The sequence below is a fragment of the Mesocricetus auratus genome, unplaced genomic scaffold (genome assembly GCF_017639785.1).
Source record: "Mesocricetus auratus isolate SY011 unplaced genomic scaffold, BCM_Maur_2.0 Super-Scaffold_100010, whole genome shotgun sequence".
Classification (NCBI taxonomy): Eukaryota; Metazoa; Chordata; class Mammalia; order Rodentia; family Cricetidae; genus Mesocricetus; species Mesocricetus auratus.
Window position 1 is genome coordinate 4,052,399 of NW_024429194.1, and position 19,276 is coordinate 4,071,674.

The 19,276-nt window shown below is 44.8% G+C and overlaps 1 protein-coding gene across 1 annotated transcript in view; it reads right to left on the minus strand.

Moving 5' to 3' along the window:
- L3mbtl4 (L3MBTL histone methyl-lysine binding protein 4) overlaps window positions 1-19,276 on the minus strand; it is a 398,535-nt gene that overhangs the window by 94,384 nt on the left and 284,875 nt on the right. The window contains exons 16-17 of the mRNA XM_040752887.1: window positions 17,633-17,809; window positions 4,913-4,983 (exon numbers count right to left, since the gene is read on the minus strand). Of these exons, the coding sequence (XP_040608821.1) occupies window positions 4,913-4,983; window positions 17,633-17,809 (248 nt within the window). The remainder of the gene's footprint in view (window positions 1-4,912; window positions 4,984-17,632; window positions 17,810-19,276) is intronic.

The following is a 19,276-nucleotide window of genomic DNA, read 5'->3' on the forward strand; positions in this document are numbered from 1 at the left end:
GGAACGCTGCTCCTAGACGTTAGGATGGTTACATAAAGCCGTGGTGACTAAGACAGCGTGGTATCGGCAGCATGATGCAAGTAAGTCAATGAGCCAGGGCACAGTTTAGAAACCGATCAACACCTAAACGGCGACCTCATTTTCAACAAATGGTAACTCCGTGCGGAAGAGGACATGATGGGCAGGTCAGCCAACGCTACTTTATCGACTGCAAACCCCTGGAAAAGGAGAACTTTGACTGTTATTTTACAATGCATAGGAAATTAGCTCCCGCTGCATGCCAGAGCTAAACTGTGATTTTCTGAAACGAAAATTAGCAGCACAAAGTTCATGAACATGGAACATGCCAAACATTTTAAAGGCATTAGGAAAACAAGAAACGATAAGCGATAGCGAAAGATGAAATTTGTGTTTTATCCAGGAAGTACCATTAAGAGTTCGAGAAAGCAGACATCAAGGTGGAGAAGATGACTGCAATAATCTGTCCAACCATGGGACTCATGCACTCACATGCAGAGCTGTGCATCAATATGGAGAAGACACTCCAAAAGACAATGGTAAGGTACTTTACAAAACCCAACAGTCATGACTCAAAAAAACGTTGTTCTGTGTCATCTCAGGGAAACGCTAAATTAAAGTATCATTAAATCCCAGCGTCAGTGCAAAAGATCGGATGTTATCATCCATGCTGAGAAGGGGGCAGAACAGCTTTGGTGCCCGTCTGTCTGACGCTGGGATTGTATGTCTGTGGAGCTTCTGAAGAACACATGAGACTGGCCCACAGATTACATGTTATCACCCAGATAACCCATTGAATTTCTTCACATATACACATATGCACTGGCTCACATGCTTGCAGCACCGCCGGGAAGAGCAATAGACTGAAAATGACCAAGACCAAGAGGCATAAACTGTTATCTGGATATAGATGAACAGTATGTAGCAACAGTAACAAGCGGAAGATGACTTGGACGGAACCCAGTTTAGCAAATGTCAGACATTTCAGAGCACATAGCATATGATTCCCCATATAAGATACTCAAGATGGAGAAGTGTTAACTGGTAGCCAGCAAATCACAGAGGAGTTTTCCTCAGGCAGGAGGGGGGGTGACTGTCAGGTTTGCATGTGGGCCCCCTTTGAGTCAGGTTCTGTTTCTTGACGTAACTGCCGATTAAGTAGGGTGGTCTCATGTGGGCTTCCTAACTTTTCTTACTGATTAGAAAAATGGCCATGATCTATTAAGGGGAGAAACAACGCTGCCTGTAGATTACCACATAAAATTCTGTGTCAGTCATATAGAAACCCTTGTATTTTCATACTGAAAAATAATTTATGGATGATTTATCATTCACATTTATATTTCAATTCGGGGCTTACAGAACTACTGATTAACAAAATGAGAACTAGTTTCTTTCTAGTTACAAATGATCCATGTACAAATGACAAACATATAAAAAGAAGCAACTTTCTAGATAAAATTTCCAAATGGGTCCCCAGCGTGTTGCGATGTGGCAGCCTTGAGAAGTCTGAGGTACCAAGAGGCCACACTGTAGCTTTCCCCCTCTGAGATATCAGGATATAACTAAGCCGTCACTATTAGTGTCATGCATGGTAATAGCTCTGCTCTGTACCGAGAGGTTCTTGCCTGGCAGCCTGGTCCCCCCAAGCCCACAGACAGTTCAGCCCCCAAATAAACACAGAGATGCAATAATAATTATGAAACTGTTGGCCGGTGGCTTGGGCTTTTTATTGGATAGCATTGTCTTAATTATTAACCCATCTCGATTAAGTATTTCCACATGGTCTTATCTTACGGAGAAGGGTCCTCCAGCGTGTCCTGTCCTCTCGGTCCCTCATGGCAACTGCTGTCTGCCTACAGTTCCCAGGATTCTCCTCGTCTCCTAGTCCCGCCTATCTTCCTGCCTCATTGGCCACAGTGTTATATTCATCAACCAATAAGGGAAACATATATACAGAAGACATGCCCATCATCTACTTTTACTAAAGGTCTGTCTTTTGTCCTCTACGGAGCATTCACTGGGCAAAGGAAAAAGCTTCACTATCACATACCCACCCTGGAGAAGGGACAGGTTTACGACTATAACACTCCATGCCCATGAGTGGTTCCACCCATGGATGGCACAAAGGAACACTGTCTCTTGCCATGCTTTTGATGTAACAGCTTGGTACAGACTTGTGTGGTGATACATTGTTTATCATCTAATAAAGCCACTGAGGATCAGAATGCCAAGCTAGCCACAAACATAGAAGCTGGGCAGCGTTGTCACACGCCTTTAATCCCAGGACTCAGGAGACAGAGGCAGACGGATCTCTGTGAGTTCAAGACCACCCAGGGCTACATGAATCCGTCTAAAAGAGTAACAGAGCTCACTCCTTGAATCCCAGCACTAGAGAGGAATATAAAAGACAGGAGCCCAGTGTCTCATGCCGTATTCTGAGAATTAGTCTCCAGCCACAGTGAGGACGGAATCTCCCCAATCCTTGGTAAAGGTAAGAGCTACTGGCTTGGCTTGAACCCCAATATCAGTCTCGGGTTTTTATTATTCATGTTACAGACTCTCCCTTACTGCCCACTGAGTTTACAAGCAGATATCCTTGTAAATGTCTGTGCTTCCTTCAACAAATATGTATTACTAGACAGTGATTTCTGCCAATTTCATTTCTAAATATTCTTCTTGGAAAGATGTTGCAAACCACACAAATCTCTAGAAGCTATAGTGGACCAGAAAACGGGAACTTTGAGAAGAGCCGTTAAGTATATGACAGTCGCCATATTTATCGTAAATAAAATGCTTTGGAAAATAAAGATGGTCACTAGCAAAATTTGAAAACTCATCTGCGACTTGGAAATCAGAAGCTGTGCCGACATGCTGCACACAGCCCAGAGAGAAAAAAAAAATCCAGTGTTTACGATTTCTGCTCACAGAATAAATGGGAACACATTTCAGTTCATTTTTCTTAAACACAAAACAAACCAAAACCAAAATGAAGGCACCAGCTCAAATGCATACATAGAGATGAAAAAAAACGAAATGGGAGAAGAAGATGAAGAATTGCAAATGGGGCTCACATTACAGGCGTCGCAATGAAAGGGTACTTAAGCGGTCATTTAATCTCGCGGGAGTGATGTTCAGTTTTGCTGTGTTGCCCCATACACGTTAGGAAACAGAGCAGGTAAACTTAATCACAACAGTGAAGACTGGCTGGACACAGGAACCGCAAATCTGAGCGATACATTAAGGTGCCACATGTGGCCGGTACATGGTACATCCCCCCACCCCGCAGTAGAACAGACCCCCTGGCTGTATATCCCCAAAGCTCCGAGACAGTCGTGTGGCTCAGCACAAGTCAAGAGCTCCCCACACATCCTGTGACATCACTGCCCTAACTGTCACTGACAGACCTCCCCGGAGAGGAACTGAAAAACAGTTGAGGTATGGGACAGGGGTGGGGTGGAGAATGCCAACATACGGGGTTTAAACTTCTTCTTACAAACCGTGCAGAAAAGAACAAGCTCACACAGGGCGAGCTGGAAGAGACTTGCTTGGTTTTTTTTTTCTCGTTATGCAAATGCCTTTTGCTAGAGATACTTTCTATTTTGGTCAGGGTGATCCTCATTACCACTCTTACTATGTGAGGCACAAGACTGTGTATCTGTTTTAACAGGGACATGCACATAATTACTCTCTGCAGAAATTTTCCAGAGTGTCAAAATATGAATTAAAACACCAACACTCTTTTTTTTTTAAAGGTTTCTTATGTGATTCCAAAATATGCTGCTTACAGAATGAAGTAAGGCTTGGTGAAATGGATGAGAACATTTGGAGCCGTTTTCTAAAATATGCATTACTTATTTAAAGCAAGGCTTAGCTCTGGTTACATTATACAGAAATTCTTCTGAGAAACGTGCAAATGCACGGTGAAAGCTGAGTACCTTAATTGCCCCGTTTTCCCCAGAAAAGACCCCATCTCTTTGTGGCTGAGATAGAAGGTCACGGTTCTTCCAACCCCAGCCGAGCTTTGTCCCATCCGAAAAGAGCAGTTTTACATTGGCCGTGCCATCCCTCTGGTTCACTGACAGCCTGGTCCTTAAGAGAGGAGACTGGGGCAGAGATGAGCTACCATGATATCCAGTTGTCTTAATTTTCGTTCCAATTCAGCAGAAAACCCACTAGCAGGTGTGACGTGTTTCAGGAGTTAAGAATTTCAGGACCACGGTGGCTGAAGACACAGCAAACTCATGGCCAATGACTGATGTCTTCATCTGTCCAGATCTAAATGACAGTGCCAAGACAGGGCAGCGAGAGGAAGACCTTAGCTGGCTGTCACAGAACGTGGCCCCACTTCCTGATCGCACTGAGCCGTCACCGGAAGGGAACGCCTAGATGAAGACGTGATATTCCTTTTCCCTTTCAAGACCCCAACAAGCGCCTCGTCTCTGATGTCTGCTCTCTTCCTGGTAACTTTCTGCCTGACCTACTAACTACAGGCAGTTTCCCACCATCCAATTGGTCAACCACGGTGGCTTCCCCAGCCGCATTAAGTGCCCCCGCCCAGAAGCAGAGCGCACACCAGAGACACTGACTTCCACGGACTGGGACTTTCCTAACACAAAGAAGAGTCTGGGGTGGCAGAGGCCTTTTCACCTTTGAAAACGAGAAAGCCAAGGTCGGGGCTTTGAAGTACCGGTGCTTGCCATTTGCAGGGCGGGTAGCACGCCGCGAATCTAAGAGTCTCTTGGCTTCGGGTCAGGTCCATGGCAACACTCCCCTACCAGAACGATGAAGCCAAACAGACAGATAAGACAAACTCCGCAACGAAAAGCAAAATCCAGTTCTTGGTTTCGCTAGTGTTTTTTTTTATTATTGTTTTTTGTTTTTTTTTTTTAACCTCTGAAGAGATTATCCAAGTCAATATCTTCTTTTCCTTTGATTTTCAAACACTTTGCCTGCTGTACAAGTCTGGCAAGGAACAGAAATAAAATCCGGATTCATTATCCCGTGACGTAAGAATAAGTCACGACAGCAGCACAAATTTAAATAGACACCGCAGAGAGAGGGGGGCAGCAAACTGGCAGGTGTTTTGCCCCACAGTCTCATTAGAATGCTTCTTCAAGTTTAAGATTTAAAGAGAACATGAACTTTTGTTCGGAAACTCTGACTTTGAAAAATCGAACCCTGGAAGCCTTTGCCTCACTCGTCCCAGAGAATGATCTCTGCAGGCTCTGAGGATGACCTGTCTGCGACAGCGGGTAGCAGGGTGGTGGATGGGTAAATAATAGGCACCATCCCCCAGTTTCAGTGCTTATTATTTCAATCAGAAGACTATAGACGCTGGACTCAAACAAGTGCGCAAGGTAATTTAGCTGCACTACTGAATGTCAGAGAATTAATTAACTTTTGCAATACTGCAGAGTACGGTGAGGCCCTAATTTCGCCATTCTTTCATCATGGTGCTTCATTAAAAAAATCGAGATTCCGGCTTCATAACAAAGACTGGAGCTTTTGAAAGGAAACTTCTCCAGGGTTGCTAATTACCTACTAATTAATTTTAGGTAGGCAGAACTTGAGATAATTAATTTATCTGCATATATTTATGATTTCAATAAACACAATAATTTGCTTTGCACATGTATTTTCTTTTTTTAATGGTTTTTTCGATACAGGGTTTCTTTGTATTGCTTTGGAGGCAGTCCTGGAACTCGCTCTGTAGGCTAGGCTGGCCTCGAACTCACAGAGATCCACCTGCCTCTGCCTCCCGAGCACTGGGATTAAAGGCATGCGCCACCAACGCCCTCCACATATGTATTTTCTTATTGCAGCTAATGGTTTTCATCTGATCCTCACTGGCAGGTCCCTGAGTTGGTCACGAAAGAAAGGGCAGAGAAAAATGACTCAGCTACCTAGGAATCTGAATTGCTTACCCAAAAACTGACATATTCTTTTTTATTACACCTTTTTTATTATATATTTAAATTAGGAACAAGACATATTCTTATCTATAGTTTTTTTGTCATACAGACGTACATCCTCCTCATTAGGCAGGTATGTCTTAGTTGTCTTTCTATCAGAAGAACAAGAAAAGGTTTGCACTGAGACCTCCCTGCCTTTGGAGGTTCTGCCATGGTGCAACCATCCAGTGGTTTATGAATTCCCTGCAGTTCAGGACAAGGAGAAGGAACTGGGTTCAGGATCACTTGACTATATGCCTAGGCCTCAGTTCCTAGCTCTGTGTTACAGAGTGGCTTTTTGAACATTGTATGCCCAGTGTCCAATCCGTGACATACGACATACAACGTGCCTAACTGGGTTGGTCTGTGCAATTATTTAAACAATGTATTTTTACAGTACTAAGGGGGCTGCTATGAATTACCGATCTTCACACAATCTGTGGAGTGTTTCAGCAATTCAATGCGTGTTTAATCCTCTTTAGATGCCCTGTGGTCTCTATGAGCCCTCAGGACTCATTTATAGTTTTCTAGCAAAGAGTGTGAACTATAGAGAGAGGGATTTAAACCTAAGCAGTGAGTTTCCAATGGTCAATGTGAGATTCTGGGTGACACCAACCCCTGTGCTCCGTGTCACGGCGTAGTCACTTCGTAAAGAAGATGGGGGAAAGGAACAACTTCAACTCTGCTCACCTGTTTTCAGATACCTTAGGGGATTGACCCCTCCATTTTATAAATTTGGTGGCATTGAGAATTGATTTGAAACCCTCTGACAACATTCCTCTGCAGTCTATGCTGGTAAAATTTTAGATCTATGACACAAAATTTAAAAACAAAAATAGAAGATGTCTGCCTTGCATGGGATCATATAATTTTGACAACATTTTAGAAAACTAATTTAAAATACCAAATGTATCTGGCAGCATTTTTAAAAAATTGCGAGAGTCATTATAATTAACCAAGGATGCATCTCCATGAGCCCCACTTTCAAATGGTTACATCGCTAAGGAGATACCCAAGCTAAACCCTGTGGCCAGTTTAGACACTGAGAAGTCAAGATATATAAGGACCTCCAGGCTCTCCCTTCACTCAGCCTTATTCCAGTCTGACAATGACTTTCAAGATTTATAAACATGAAAACCAAGGCTCAAACACACTGGTCAACCTGCCCCTTCTTAGGCACAGAGAGTCCACAGTGCAACTAGGTCTCAGAGTGAAGTCTCTGAGTAGTGAAAGGAGGCTTTCTTCTGTATCACAGATCATCTTCAAGAGACACAATGCCTACCCTTCCTTTACAAACACCAGAGGTCTTTGGGGGAACCTCAGCAAACATATCAACTACTTAAGCTAAAATGTCTATACTGTACATGGAGGGTTAGGTTAGCAGAGGTCAGGGGAGCCCTGACCCACAGAAATGGCTCCTCTTCACCTGAACTTAACAAGGTCAGAGAGTTCAAAACTGTCCTTAGTCTTCCAAGGCTAAAGTCATAAGACCTAAAGGTCTAAGGGGTAGCTACTGTAGGGTGTTTTGATCTTGGTCATGGATGTCTTATCTAAATACCAACAGACTTGGTCTGAGGTGTGTTTACTCTTGACCCTCAAGGCCAGATAAGGAGAAATTAAGTTTAAAGTGTGGCTACCAAATGTTTGGAGAATCAATGAAGAAAGTCTGTTTGTTCCTTGTATATGATAAAAAAAAGTCTTTTGCCACATTCCCCTTTTTGGTTGGGGTATTTAAGGATGTTGAAGAATAAACACGGGGTATCCAGTATTCACAGGATTGCCCTCCTGACTCTATCCCACGTCTCTGACTTTTCTTAGATCTTTACCCGCCATTTCTCAATCCACACTCCCCCTCTCAGGTTGAGACGGTCTGAAGCCCCACAAAGATGGGTTACAACAGGGAGCCAAACTACAGAAGGCTCCCTTGAAGAGTTCCCATTGGAACCCGATGGATGGTAGAAAGGACGCGGCTGTGTTTGCTAGTGGAAGGATCCGCTGTGGACGGGCCAGCGGAAACGCCAGAACTGACAGGGCCGGTGGCATGCCCCAGACAGACAGTTTCCGGTTTAGTGAAAGGGTCCTATAGCCATTACCATTTCTCCAACAGTTTTTCCTGAAGCCTGGACTATACCCTGTGTACAGCCACAGCTCTAGGCACTGCAAGTAACCTCCAGAGATTGCTGTGATGGCAGCGAGTATCGGACGCTCACCCAACTGTACTCCCTAAAGGAGGCAACGCCTGCTACCACCCCAGCGCTGTCTACTCTCCACTGTCTCCTACTCAGCTCCAGATATGTGACCTCCACACAGGCCAGTACTGGTGGTCGCTATCTCTGTGTTCATGAGGTCCCCAGCCCTTAGACTAGATGTCCACCCCAGAAGAGGCAAGGGTAATCTATTTCTGTTGAAAAGGGCATGGGACTAGAATCTGAATGTAACTCAGGTGAATGAAGCTACACCAGACAGTTCTAGGATAGGAGCTGGCAACCAATGGCCCGCAAATCAATTTCTACCATGTTCTGGTAAATGGAATTTAACCAGAACACCTGCATAGTTCCTGTCTGCAGCTACTTTCACGACAATCACTGAGGTGAACAGTGCTAGCACGATATTCAGCATCTGGTTCTTTAGAGAACATGTTTGGGGACCATTGCTCTGGAGGCAAAGGAGGTAGCCAATAAAGCCAGAATGTGTGTAACACACATGCCGGACACTTATTTGCAGGTAAATTCTCCAAGTCTGTGCAGCATTCTTTTAGGTTTTTCCTGCCCTCAGTTTGTGTTCAGTCAAGATGGTTCCTCTCAAGGGAAAGCTTCTCTTGAGTCACGGCATCTGTGTGTGTGTGTGTGTGTGTGTGTGTGTGTGTGTGCGCGCGCGCGCACGTGTGTGGCTGGGGGCAGGGCTACATCAGCATTTCAGGAAATGGACTCAAACCAAAGTTCCTTACAGAAAACACAGTAGGAGCTGGAGTTTGCAGGCCGGGGCACAGGTAATGGGGAGAATTGTGGGTGGGGTGGGGTGACGGGGTACGAGGTGGAGTGAGGAACCGAACACTGATGTCATCATTTCCCGTGTCTCTGTGTGCCCGTGAGTGTGACATGGGTCGTCTCATTTACAGGACTATGAATTGAACCAGGGGACCTGCGGCGCTGACTTAAGGGATTTTTTTATGCGGCGCTAACTTAAGGGATTTTTTTTACAAGCCAGGTGTGTTTGGCTTGAAGATAAACAATAACCAAAACTTTAGAAATACGACAATACGAAATACCTGCTAACGACAAGCGTGTGTAAAGAAGACGCTCTCCGTGGTACATCATTTATGTGGGGGAAACACGAGAAAGCACTTGTTAACGGGGGGAGCAGGCTGGGTGGACAAAATGCATGCACACACAGAAGAAGAGGGCATGGCTGTTAAAAATGGTGCAGCAGATGCACTGGTTTTTTATTTGCTAACATTACTTCTGATGCGTCCTTTGTGTGCACGCGTGTCTCTGTGCATGTTTGTGTTGCTGTTGTGCGAATATGCTCTTGAGTGAGCACTTATATTTGAAGGCCAGAGGTTCACGTTGGACATCTTCTCACTGGAGGGAACCCAGAGCCCGCAGAATGCATAGTCTGGCTTATCAGGTAAGTGGCAAGGATCTGCAAGGCTCCCCACCCCCAGAGCTGGGAATTGTAGGTGCCCTGCTGCTCCAGATTTTAATGTGGGTGCTGGGCGTCAGGTCCTCACACCTGTACACTCTGCTGAATTAGCTACATCCCCAGATCCCTCGTAATGCATTCTTAGATACAAGAATTGCTGCAGATTAAAACCATTTGATATAAACTTTGTGAAGAGGGAGGCTCCACCTACGTGCTTGTATGGCAGTGTAGACATGGAAGAGGCAAATGCATTAGCAGAAGTGACTTCTGTCTGCAGAGATGGATAACAGAATAGGAATGACAAGTGTTTGACTTCTAATAATTCTCTTTAGTCTGCACCAGTTAGGCTGCTGGATAGAAAAGGTCTGTATAGTATTAATGTTTCTTTATTTACATTTTATGTTTATAGGTATTCTGCCTACATGCATGTCCTGTGCACCCTGTATGCCTGCTTCCCATGGAGACCAGAGGTGTCAGATACCCTGGAACTATAGTCATAAACAGTCGTGAGTCATCATATGAGTGGCAGAACTGAACCTGTGTCCTCTGGGGGAGCAGCTGGTGCTCTTAAATGCAAAACCAACTCTCCATGCTGGAATGTTTTCATTTTTCCCATCTATATTTTCTAATTTTCTTCTAGTAAACAAGTAATGCTTTTTGTAATGAGAAAATCATGTTAACCGTCCCTAGTCTATGATGCAAACTAATGGCAAGTGATTATTTTAAAGCCAAATCAGGCTTAAAGGTGAGAAGAAATGTCTGCTGGTGCTCAGGCAGTGGTTTTAGTCTTCAGAGTTCCAGGAACACTAATATTTGCTTCACACGAAGAAGCACGCAGGCCTTAGAACACGGTGTCCTGTAGAACTTAATCACCAAGAGCCCTGGCCAAAGCAGGGCACCAGCAATCCAGATCCCCAATAAATTAGAAACTGCCTGATGAGAATCATCCCAGGGATGGTCTCTTTCAGGATCTCACTGACCCACCGACACTACAGGCTGCGTAACATTCTGCAGGACTTACTGACTTACACTGCATGCTGGGTAACATTCTGCAGGACTGACTGACAGACACTGAGTGCTGTGTAATATTCTGCACAACTGACTGACCGACAATTAGTGTGTGTAGCATTCTGCAGGACTGACTGACAGACACTGCATGCTGTATAGCATTCTGCAGGACTGACTGACTGACACTGAGTGCTGTGTAATATTCTACAGGACTGACTGACAGACACTTCGTGCTGTATAGCATTCTGCAGGACTGAGTGTTGTGCAACGTTCTGTAGGACTGAGGTTTGCTGAAGAAACAACATGTCTGCCCAGCATGTGCTAAAGGATGAGGACCCCAGGCCTTGCTGAGGGCTGACTCCCTCCACCGCATGCCGGCTGATGGCTTGCTTAATTGTTGGCCTGCAGGGTCAGCAGGCTGACCTTTTGTTAGCTCCTCCCATGGTATCTCCCACCTCCCCATGGTCTTGAGGACTCTGCTGCAGGGAGCTGGAGAGTGTTTCAGGCATTATCCTTTCTGTCATCCCCCAGTGTGACTCTTCCACGCCACTTGTCACAGCTGTGACCTCTCTTCTCTCCCCTCTGCTGTTTTCTGCAGCAACAGCTCTCACCCACCTCTTGGCAGCAAAGATCACCAGCATGCCCACCATCTAGTCCGCAGTGACTGGAACCCATTACCTTAATTCTGGCTCTACCCTGCCAGTGACCAGCTAGGGTAAATTTCTTATTACTAACAAAGACAATAATATAAATTCGTGGCTGTTTTGTTCGCAGCTGTGTCCCTGCAGTTTGAATGGTGGTGCCAGCCCAGATGTTCGCTAAACGAATAAACGATGAGGGACTGAATGGATAGTTTTGATTTCAGGCTCCAGCTGCGGTCTGGGCTCCCTCATTCAGTAAGGTAAGCGTTATGGAGCCGTCTGTAGGATGAAGCCCAGTTTAGTTCTGATAGTGTTTTAACACTGGGTAGAAAGTAAAGGGACAAGGGGAGGCCACACAGCAGAGTCACCTCCAATGATGTTAGCAGGGGAGCAGGGTTGTTTGCTTTGGTCTTCTCGTTCCTACACTGAAGAGGTTAGTGATCACGGTTTCCTTGATGAAGGGACTTAATTTAGTTACAGATGCTGAATTTTCTTTTTCCAACCAAGTAAGTGAAGATCTAAGTCCCTACTGGTCCCAAGATGATAGTTAAATGGGAACTGCAAGTAGGCCAGTTAGAAGGTTTTAAAGGCAGCGGATTGTATAAAAATAGGGGGAAAATATAGAATTATTGCCTCAGGAGTTGTTGCTGCATGCCAGGCCAGGCCAAGTCACAGGACGTGCCTTCATCAACATTTACGTCTGTCTACGCATGCCCCGAATCAAAATGCAATATATGAGCTCTCACATTTGCATCCGCCTTAAAGCGGTGGAGACTCAGAGAGGAGCATGAACGTCAGTGACCGACCTAGTGAACTCAGAGGTACTAAAGAACCTATCACGTAAAGCGGAGATTAAACTAAACCCGGAGAGGACAACACTGGCTCTCCCACCTCGTGTCTGTAGCGCTCCGAGGCACAAAAGGCACGCGCAGAAAAGCACGCGCAGAAAAGCACGCGCAGAAAAGCACGGGACGGACGCATGTGGGCACGGGACGGACACATGTGGGCACGCACATCAGTTACTGCAGGGTGGCACGGAGCAAAAGGGCCCCGAGGGCTGAGGACAGGTAAGGCGCCGCCTCTTCCTCAGGCCACCAAGCCTCAGGCATGCACTGGCTGCTAATTCTACATCATTTGCCGAGTGTCTACCCAGTCAGTGCCAGACGGTATTCTAGGTGCCAGAAACACAGAAGCATAAAAAAAAAAAAATGCAACCTCCTCTCTTCACATCAGCTGGAACTGCCTGGAAAAGGCGAAGAGAGAGCTGTGCCGCCCACAAGGGAGGGGCTGTGGACGGGAGGCAACGTGGAGTGGAGGGCAGGGGTAGATGCGTAATGCCGGAAAGCAAATGAAACAGGGTGGGTGGGGACACCCGTAACGGGTCCCAAGCAAAAAGGAAGCCTGCTGCATTAAAAAAATCTACTGACTAACAGGGAAGGTTAATATGGGGGAAAACTAACTAACTGCTATGTTTTGGGCAATAACCCCGTAGAAGGTATGCTATGTTATGGATAATTTGGGAGGTGGAAAGAAGTTAGTTGGTTCACGGCAGTGCGATTTATTATCACAGTCATTAGGAGACAATTCCACTGTGCGCTGTTTGCTCTGATGAGCGCAATTTCCTAGGTTCATTTCTATCATCAACACAGACCTTCGAGGAGTGCGCGAATGGATGAAATGGCAGGCATCGGGGAAAACAACGTGGCCTTTTTCTCAGCTTCTTAAATTAAAAAAATATTAGTAGCACTGGCTGACAATGACAGGAATTCCGGTGGAGCTGTCAGCGGTGCAAGTTTAATACTTTGGTGAATGCTGCTTCGGGGAGGCAATAGGAGTTATGAAAGAACACTTGGGTGAGAAAAAAGTGATAAAACGCTCTCCTTAGACTTGAGATGAGGAGCTAGCAGAGAATGCAGGAGTAGGTGCATGCCATAGGAATCGTGTTCACCATGGAGACCTTTAGTGGTTCTAATTTTACTATCCTGCCTTTAGTAAACTAGAGTTTTTGTAACGTGCTAAGGTGGGGGATTCTGTATTATATGCTCCACAGATAAGAGTAAGGACCTGGAGGGACACAAGGCAGGAAGAATTTTGTTTTTATATATTAGAAAGGTTTGTATCATATATGACCCTCAAACTCATAGCTGGAAGTATAAAACGGGCAGAGGATACCCAGCCAGGCTTCTCAAAGCCTATCCTCCCTTGGGCTGAATGTAACTGAACATGCTTAGGATCTGAAACCAGGAATTTGTGTACTCAAACCCTAACCTCTCTACTGGGTTGCCTGTGTCATTTCAGACACCTTCAGTTTTCAATGTAATAAAAACAGAATAAGAAAAATATCAAAGCCATGGGGTCTCATAATGATAAGACGAAATTAAAAACATGATTGTTTAACCCAAAGGCAGGGGTGACTTTAATCCTAAGACAAAAGCAACTGTTGATATACCCAGTGTTTAGTTCTCTAGACAGAAATATGCTGGCTGCAATCAGATGATATAGATTTGGGTCCCAGATCAACAGCCAAGAGGTCTCTACTTCCTAAATGCCACATCCTCACTACAAACAGCGAAGTTGTGGCAACAATAATCCCCATTTTGCCTAAATCACAAAAACTATGAGAAGCTATAAATTGTCAAGCATGGTATCAGTGCCTCCATCCAGTCCATGCAGTGCAGACCTAAGTGAAAAATTCATATGAAGTAATTTGTCTCCATTTAATGCATCGTGAATATAACATCACTTACTCTGGCAACCCATGAATAAAGAACATAAATGCTTTTTTTAAACTAAAACAAGAGTATACATTTCATATAAACTAAATATGTACTTTCAATAGTTGCTACCTCATGATACTGCAAGTCTGAGTTTTAGAGGTAAACACAACACGCATATGTGAGCTTCTACAGGTAAATCTTACAGACATTGGGAGTATGCATCCTTCTCAGTTTCAACAATGTGGCCCTTTAATATATATTATAAAAGTGATCATCAATAATCGTTCTACTACTGAGGCAAGTAACAGAGTCATAAATACACTACTAGTGGCCTCACTACGAAGATTAATATAATTAACATATAATATATGCACTCATATATGAGTGTATGGCTAATCTACATGAGGTAATGCTGTGTTTCCATCTCAAGTGTAAGCAGTCTAGAGATACTGTTGGGATTAAGTTTGTCTCCATGAGAAAGGACAGACTCCTGTGAATACTCGGGCAGAGGAAACACATGGAAGTCAAATGTTCCCCTCCATCTGCATTTGATCCTATGATTTCAATCTTTTGGGTTAGAGCAATGGCAGCCCCATGGAGGTACTACCAGGAAACAGGGCAGGGAGCTGATCTGCTGTTTATCTGCTCACAATTAACCCAAGTATCACCCAGCGTTGATTTTGCTGTTGTCTTTATTCCAGTCTCGTAGTCTCGTCCACAGCCATGAACAGGATTAGAGATGTGGTGGGTTTGCCTGTGATGCCAATTCCATGAATGCTAATGCTACTCTGATGAATGCCTGGTCTAAAAGGATGGCTTTGGACTTGAAATCTGACAGCGAAAGAATGATTCAGTGTAGCTGGGGTTTCTTTCCAGCCTGCTCCTGCTTCCCATTAGCCCCGAATAATGCCACCGCAATTTAGGGTGGGCACTGTGCCACAACCCCACTTCCTGAAGCCCCTTACACAGCGCTGAATTTGATAAACTAGGGACTGTTACTCCTTTCTCAGCTACATGGTGTCTCTCCCTGGAGGCTCCTCTCTGCCTCAACCCAGCATTCTTCTCTTCTCCTAGCCCGCCTATCCTCCTGCCTGGCTACTGGCCAATCAGTATTTTATTCATCAACCAATAAGATATATATTAAGATATGTGTGTGTGTGTGTGTGACAGAGAGAGAGAGATGGGGGAGGGCCTTCTATGTATATGTTTGTCTTACTGGTTGATAAATAAAGCACTGTTGGCCAATAGGGAAGCAAGACAGGTGGGACTAGGAGTCGAGGAGGATTCTGGGAAATGCAGTCAAGAGTAGAGAGTCATCATGTGATCCTGGGAAGACAGGACAGATGAGGCTGGTGTCCTCCACAAGATAAGACCTTACTTGGATGGATATATATATATATATATATATATATATATATATATATATATACATGTGTATATATATATATATATATATATATATTAATAGTCATGTGTTACTGCTTAAGACAGAACTAGCCAATGAGAAGCCATGGATATTGCTGACAGCATTGTAACTAGTAGAGTCTCTGTGTGTTATTTGGGGTTGACATGGCTCTGGGTCCAGACTGGTGGGAATAATGCTCTTTTTATATATTATGTGTGTGTGTGAGTGCATACAGTATACAATATTATATATATATATATTATATACATTCACACGGTCCCCCATCAATGGTCACGTGAGACTTTTGCATTGAGTCATCAGCTAAGGATTTCCTGTTCTCTCTCTGCTCTTACTATTCTACCTGTTGTACTTCAGTGCAAATCCCCTCAGAAGTAGTAAGGGGCCCAATAAGATATCAGGAGAGGACAATCCCCATGAGGAGATTGGGATGGGATGACAAGATACCTGTGTTTGCTGGGGAAAACCCAAGGTTTAGCTAACCTCAGAGATGATACGAGAATTTCTAAACACAGTTCAGAGACCTGCTTCGACTCTGTGACTTGTGACATTGAAGATGAAAGTCTAAAATGTTTACAGGAGAGATGGGGTGAACTCTCCCTTGGGAATAATACAGCAGAATGAAGCAAAAGAGAAAGCAGGCACTTGCACGCACGCACTTGTCTCTGTGACTTTAGAATACACAGACCCGTTGGTGGAGAAAATAGTTTAGGAAAGAAAAGACGGGTTGGGGGTGGGGTGGGTGCGGCTCCTTCAATCAGGGAGAAGAAGGAACACACAAGCTCTCAGCTACTCGATGCTGTAAACAGTGTGGGTGTGAACAATCAGTAAAGAACAACCAGACCCTGTGAAGTTTCAACAACAGGGGAGTGGGCGTGCAGCAAATATTGAAAACGCAAGACGTGGCTGCAAGGATAGAGGTGTGCGCATGCGCACGGAGCGATCGCGCGACCAAGAAGAGGCTGAGCTGCGATTGTGTGCTGAGCCACGAAAATAAAAACAGCTATTTAGCAAAAAATGAAACACCCCGCACATGTTACTGCTGGTATGAAAAGAGGGCAAATCTGTAGTCCAGCATGCAACATACATGTGAGAGTGTGTCCGCTGGGTCCAGTTCTCCCGGTGAGCGTGTGTAACCCTGGGGATCGGGGTGTGAATGGACGAAGCTTTCCACCGTTGGCTAAGTTCCCCAAAAGAGAATAATTCTGAAGCCTGAGAGCAGGAGTAGATTCAACCACAGACGATAAGGCGGGGGTCTCACGGCCTGAGGTGGGGTTTAGAAAACACTCAGTTGTCACTCTTCTCTGGGACATTGGTTCTCAACCTTCCTAACACTGCGACCGTTTAACGCAGTTCCTCAGGCTGTGGTGGCCCCCCCCCACCATAAAATTACTTTCCTTGCTACTTTGTAGCTACGTTTTGTTTCTGTTGTGATTCCTAATATAAATATATGATATGCACGATATCTAGGACGCAGCCCCCACGGAAGGGTTGTTCAACACCCTCCAAAGGGTTCGCGACCCACAAGTTAAGAACCACTGCTCTAGAACCCGAACCCTTTTGACCTCAGTCTTTGACTTGTTCCCAGCTACACACATGATGTTTGATTTTTTTTCTGTGTTTGCAGTTCCTAGCAGGGAGCATTGGGTAATCTGAAGAAAATATGTTACTGAGACTGCTTGTTTGAGTTTAAAAAAAATAGTCACATAACGTTGGTATTTGAAGCACCTCATGAAACAATTACATGAGTTAAAAAGAACCGAAAATTGTGAATTTATATTTAGGATAGAAAAGGTATAGTGTGTGAGCTCCGAGTCGGGATAGAGAGTAAGGAGAGACAGAACTCATGTCTCAGGCAAGTGTGTACCAAAGGTGATCCGAGTGGACAGCTTGACGTGACTCTGGGGGTACAAATTCTCAGCTTGTGCCAAGACACTTCACTGGTGAAATGAGTCCAAAGAACAAAAAACGTTTTCAAGGTAAAAGGGAATCTTTTAGGATTGATCATGTGAGGTGCACTCTGGTTGCTTACATACAGCCTGCACATTCAGGAGAGAGATATTTACAAATATTTTAGCTGGAGGAGCAGGCTAACTCTGTGAGACACTAAGTATGGCGTTGGCAGGAGAACTATCTTGGTGAAATCTGAGGAACTCACCCCATTAATACATTTGTTCTATTAGAATTCCACATGGTCGCTTTCTGGTTCAAGGTGCCAAAGTTTCTTACCTGGACTGACTGCTCATTTCTTCACATTGTCCCTTGAAATCCAAATTGCGGAGGTTTTCTGATTTGGAATGTGAGGAATCTGATTCCAAATGTGCCTGTTGTGTCTGTTCTCTCAGGCGATCCTGAGGGGCCGCCTCCCTCTTCAAGTTCATGTCTGAATATGGGCATCCAAAAGCGTTAGTTTGTGTAAAAAGGAAAGCACAGATGTTAGTTTTTCCATGGTTAAGTCAGGGTACATTGTCATCAGAGTAGATACACATCTAATGTTTGAAAATCAGGGACTTTCTTCTTTCACGTGTGGACGGCTTCCTCGCACGTTGCCTTTTGAGGAAGAAAGTCTCCTCTACTTAGTTCAAGGCCATTCAGAGAGGTTTCAGAGGCACATTCATCAGTGCATGCAGACTTTGCAATTTGGGGAACCTGTAAATCTAAGAATCATATCTGGATGTGTCTCCCGTACAGCAGTAAGGATGTCAAACACGACTTCCCTCAGTCTGTGCTCTCTAGTCTGTGAGCTCCTTAACTACTGTTCCATCGATGCTGAGGGTAGCTAAGAACCTCTGCCCTCCAGACAGACTCTGGTTCTTGGTGCTTAATAGTCATGTATGCAGAAACACTATGGCCGCATTTCTCTGCATGAGCTTTCCTCGACTTGTTTGGGAGGACTGCACTCTCAGGCGGCTCAGAAGACCACTGTCCAGGAGGCCTGGGCTCTGCTTCCTCTTGCTCCTCATCACTGTCACAGTGGATCCTAAACTCAGAACTCTGGCCTTGGCCAGGGAGTCAGCTAGAGCACACACTCTGTCTGATCAGGCTCTCTCACATGTCTGTGTTCATGGTCCAGTCCCAAAAGCAAACAAACCAGAAAAAAAAAGCTTCCAACATTTTCTGCTGACAGCTACAGAGCAGATATGACCAGGGAGAGTGAAGACACCACAGATCACCTGGATGTCCTCTGGGGGAAGGGTGCTTCCTGTCACAGATTCAGAGTTCCCCACAGTGGGGTGGGAGAGGAGCGGGACCAACTCAAAAGAGTTGCCATGATGGAGAAACACACACATGCATGCACACACACACACACGCATGCTCGCACACACACATGCACACATATGCACACACACATATACACACACATGCACACACACGTTCACACACACACACACTTTAAGATAGACACATATCAAGTCTCATATCAAAATCCATTAGATCGTGCCTCCTATTACCACCACAGTATTAGAAGAGGCTACATCTAGAGGACAAATGTATCAATGTAGAGACAGTTGCGTCTCTGGGAAGGTACTTCCTGTTCGCTGTATGCCTGCTTATCGAATAGGAAACAAATTCTTCATGAACACATGAAAGTTAAATCATGGCCCAAAGTCAAATTCCCTCCACCTGTGGTAGAATGAGTTTTCCAGAAGGGTCTGTAAGCATGCTCACTCCAGAAGGGCCTTAGTGTCAAGCTCTATCTTGAGTTGGTCTCTAGAATTTGGGTGTGGTGGGAAGTAGCCATGGCACCAGCCTGGCCCAATGTGGCATGATAGACCTGTGTGAGCTTCATGGTATCATGGTTGACAAACAGCCTCTGCTACAGATAGGAAGGCCCTGTATATGGGTATTGCTAAATGACACAAGTTAGTGCTG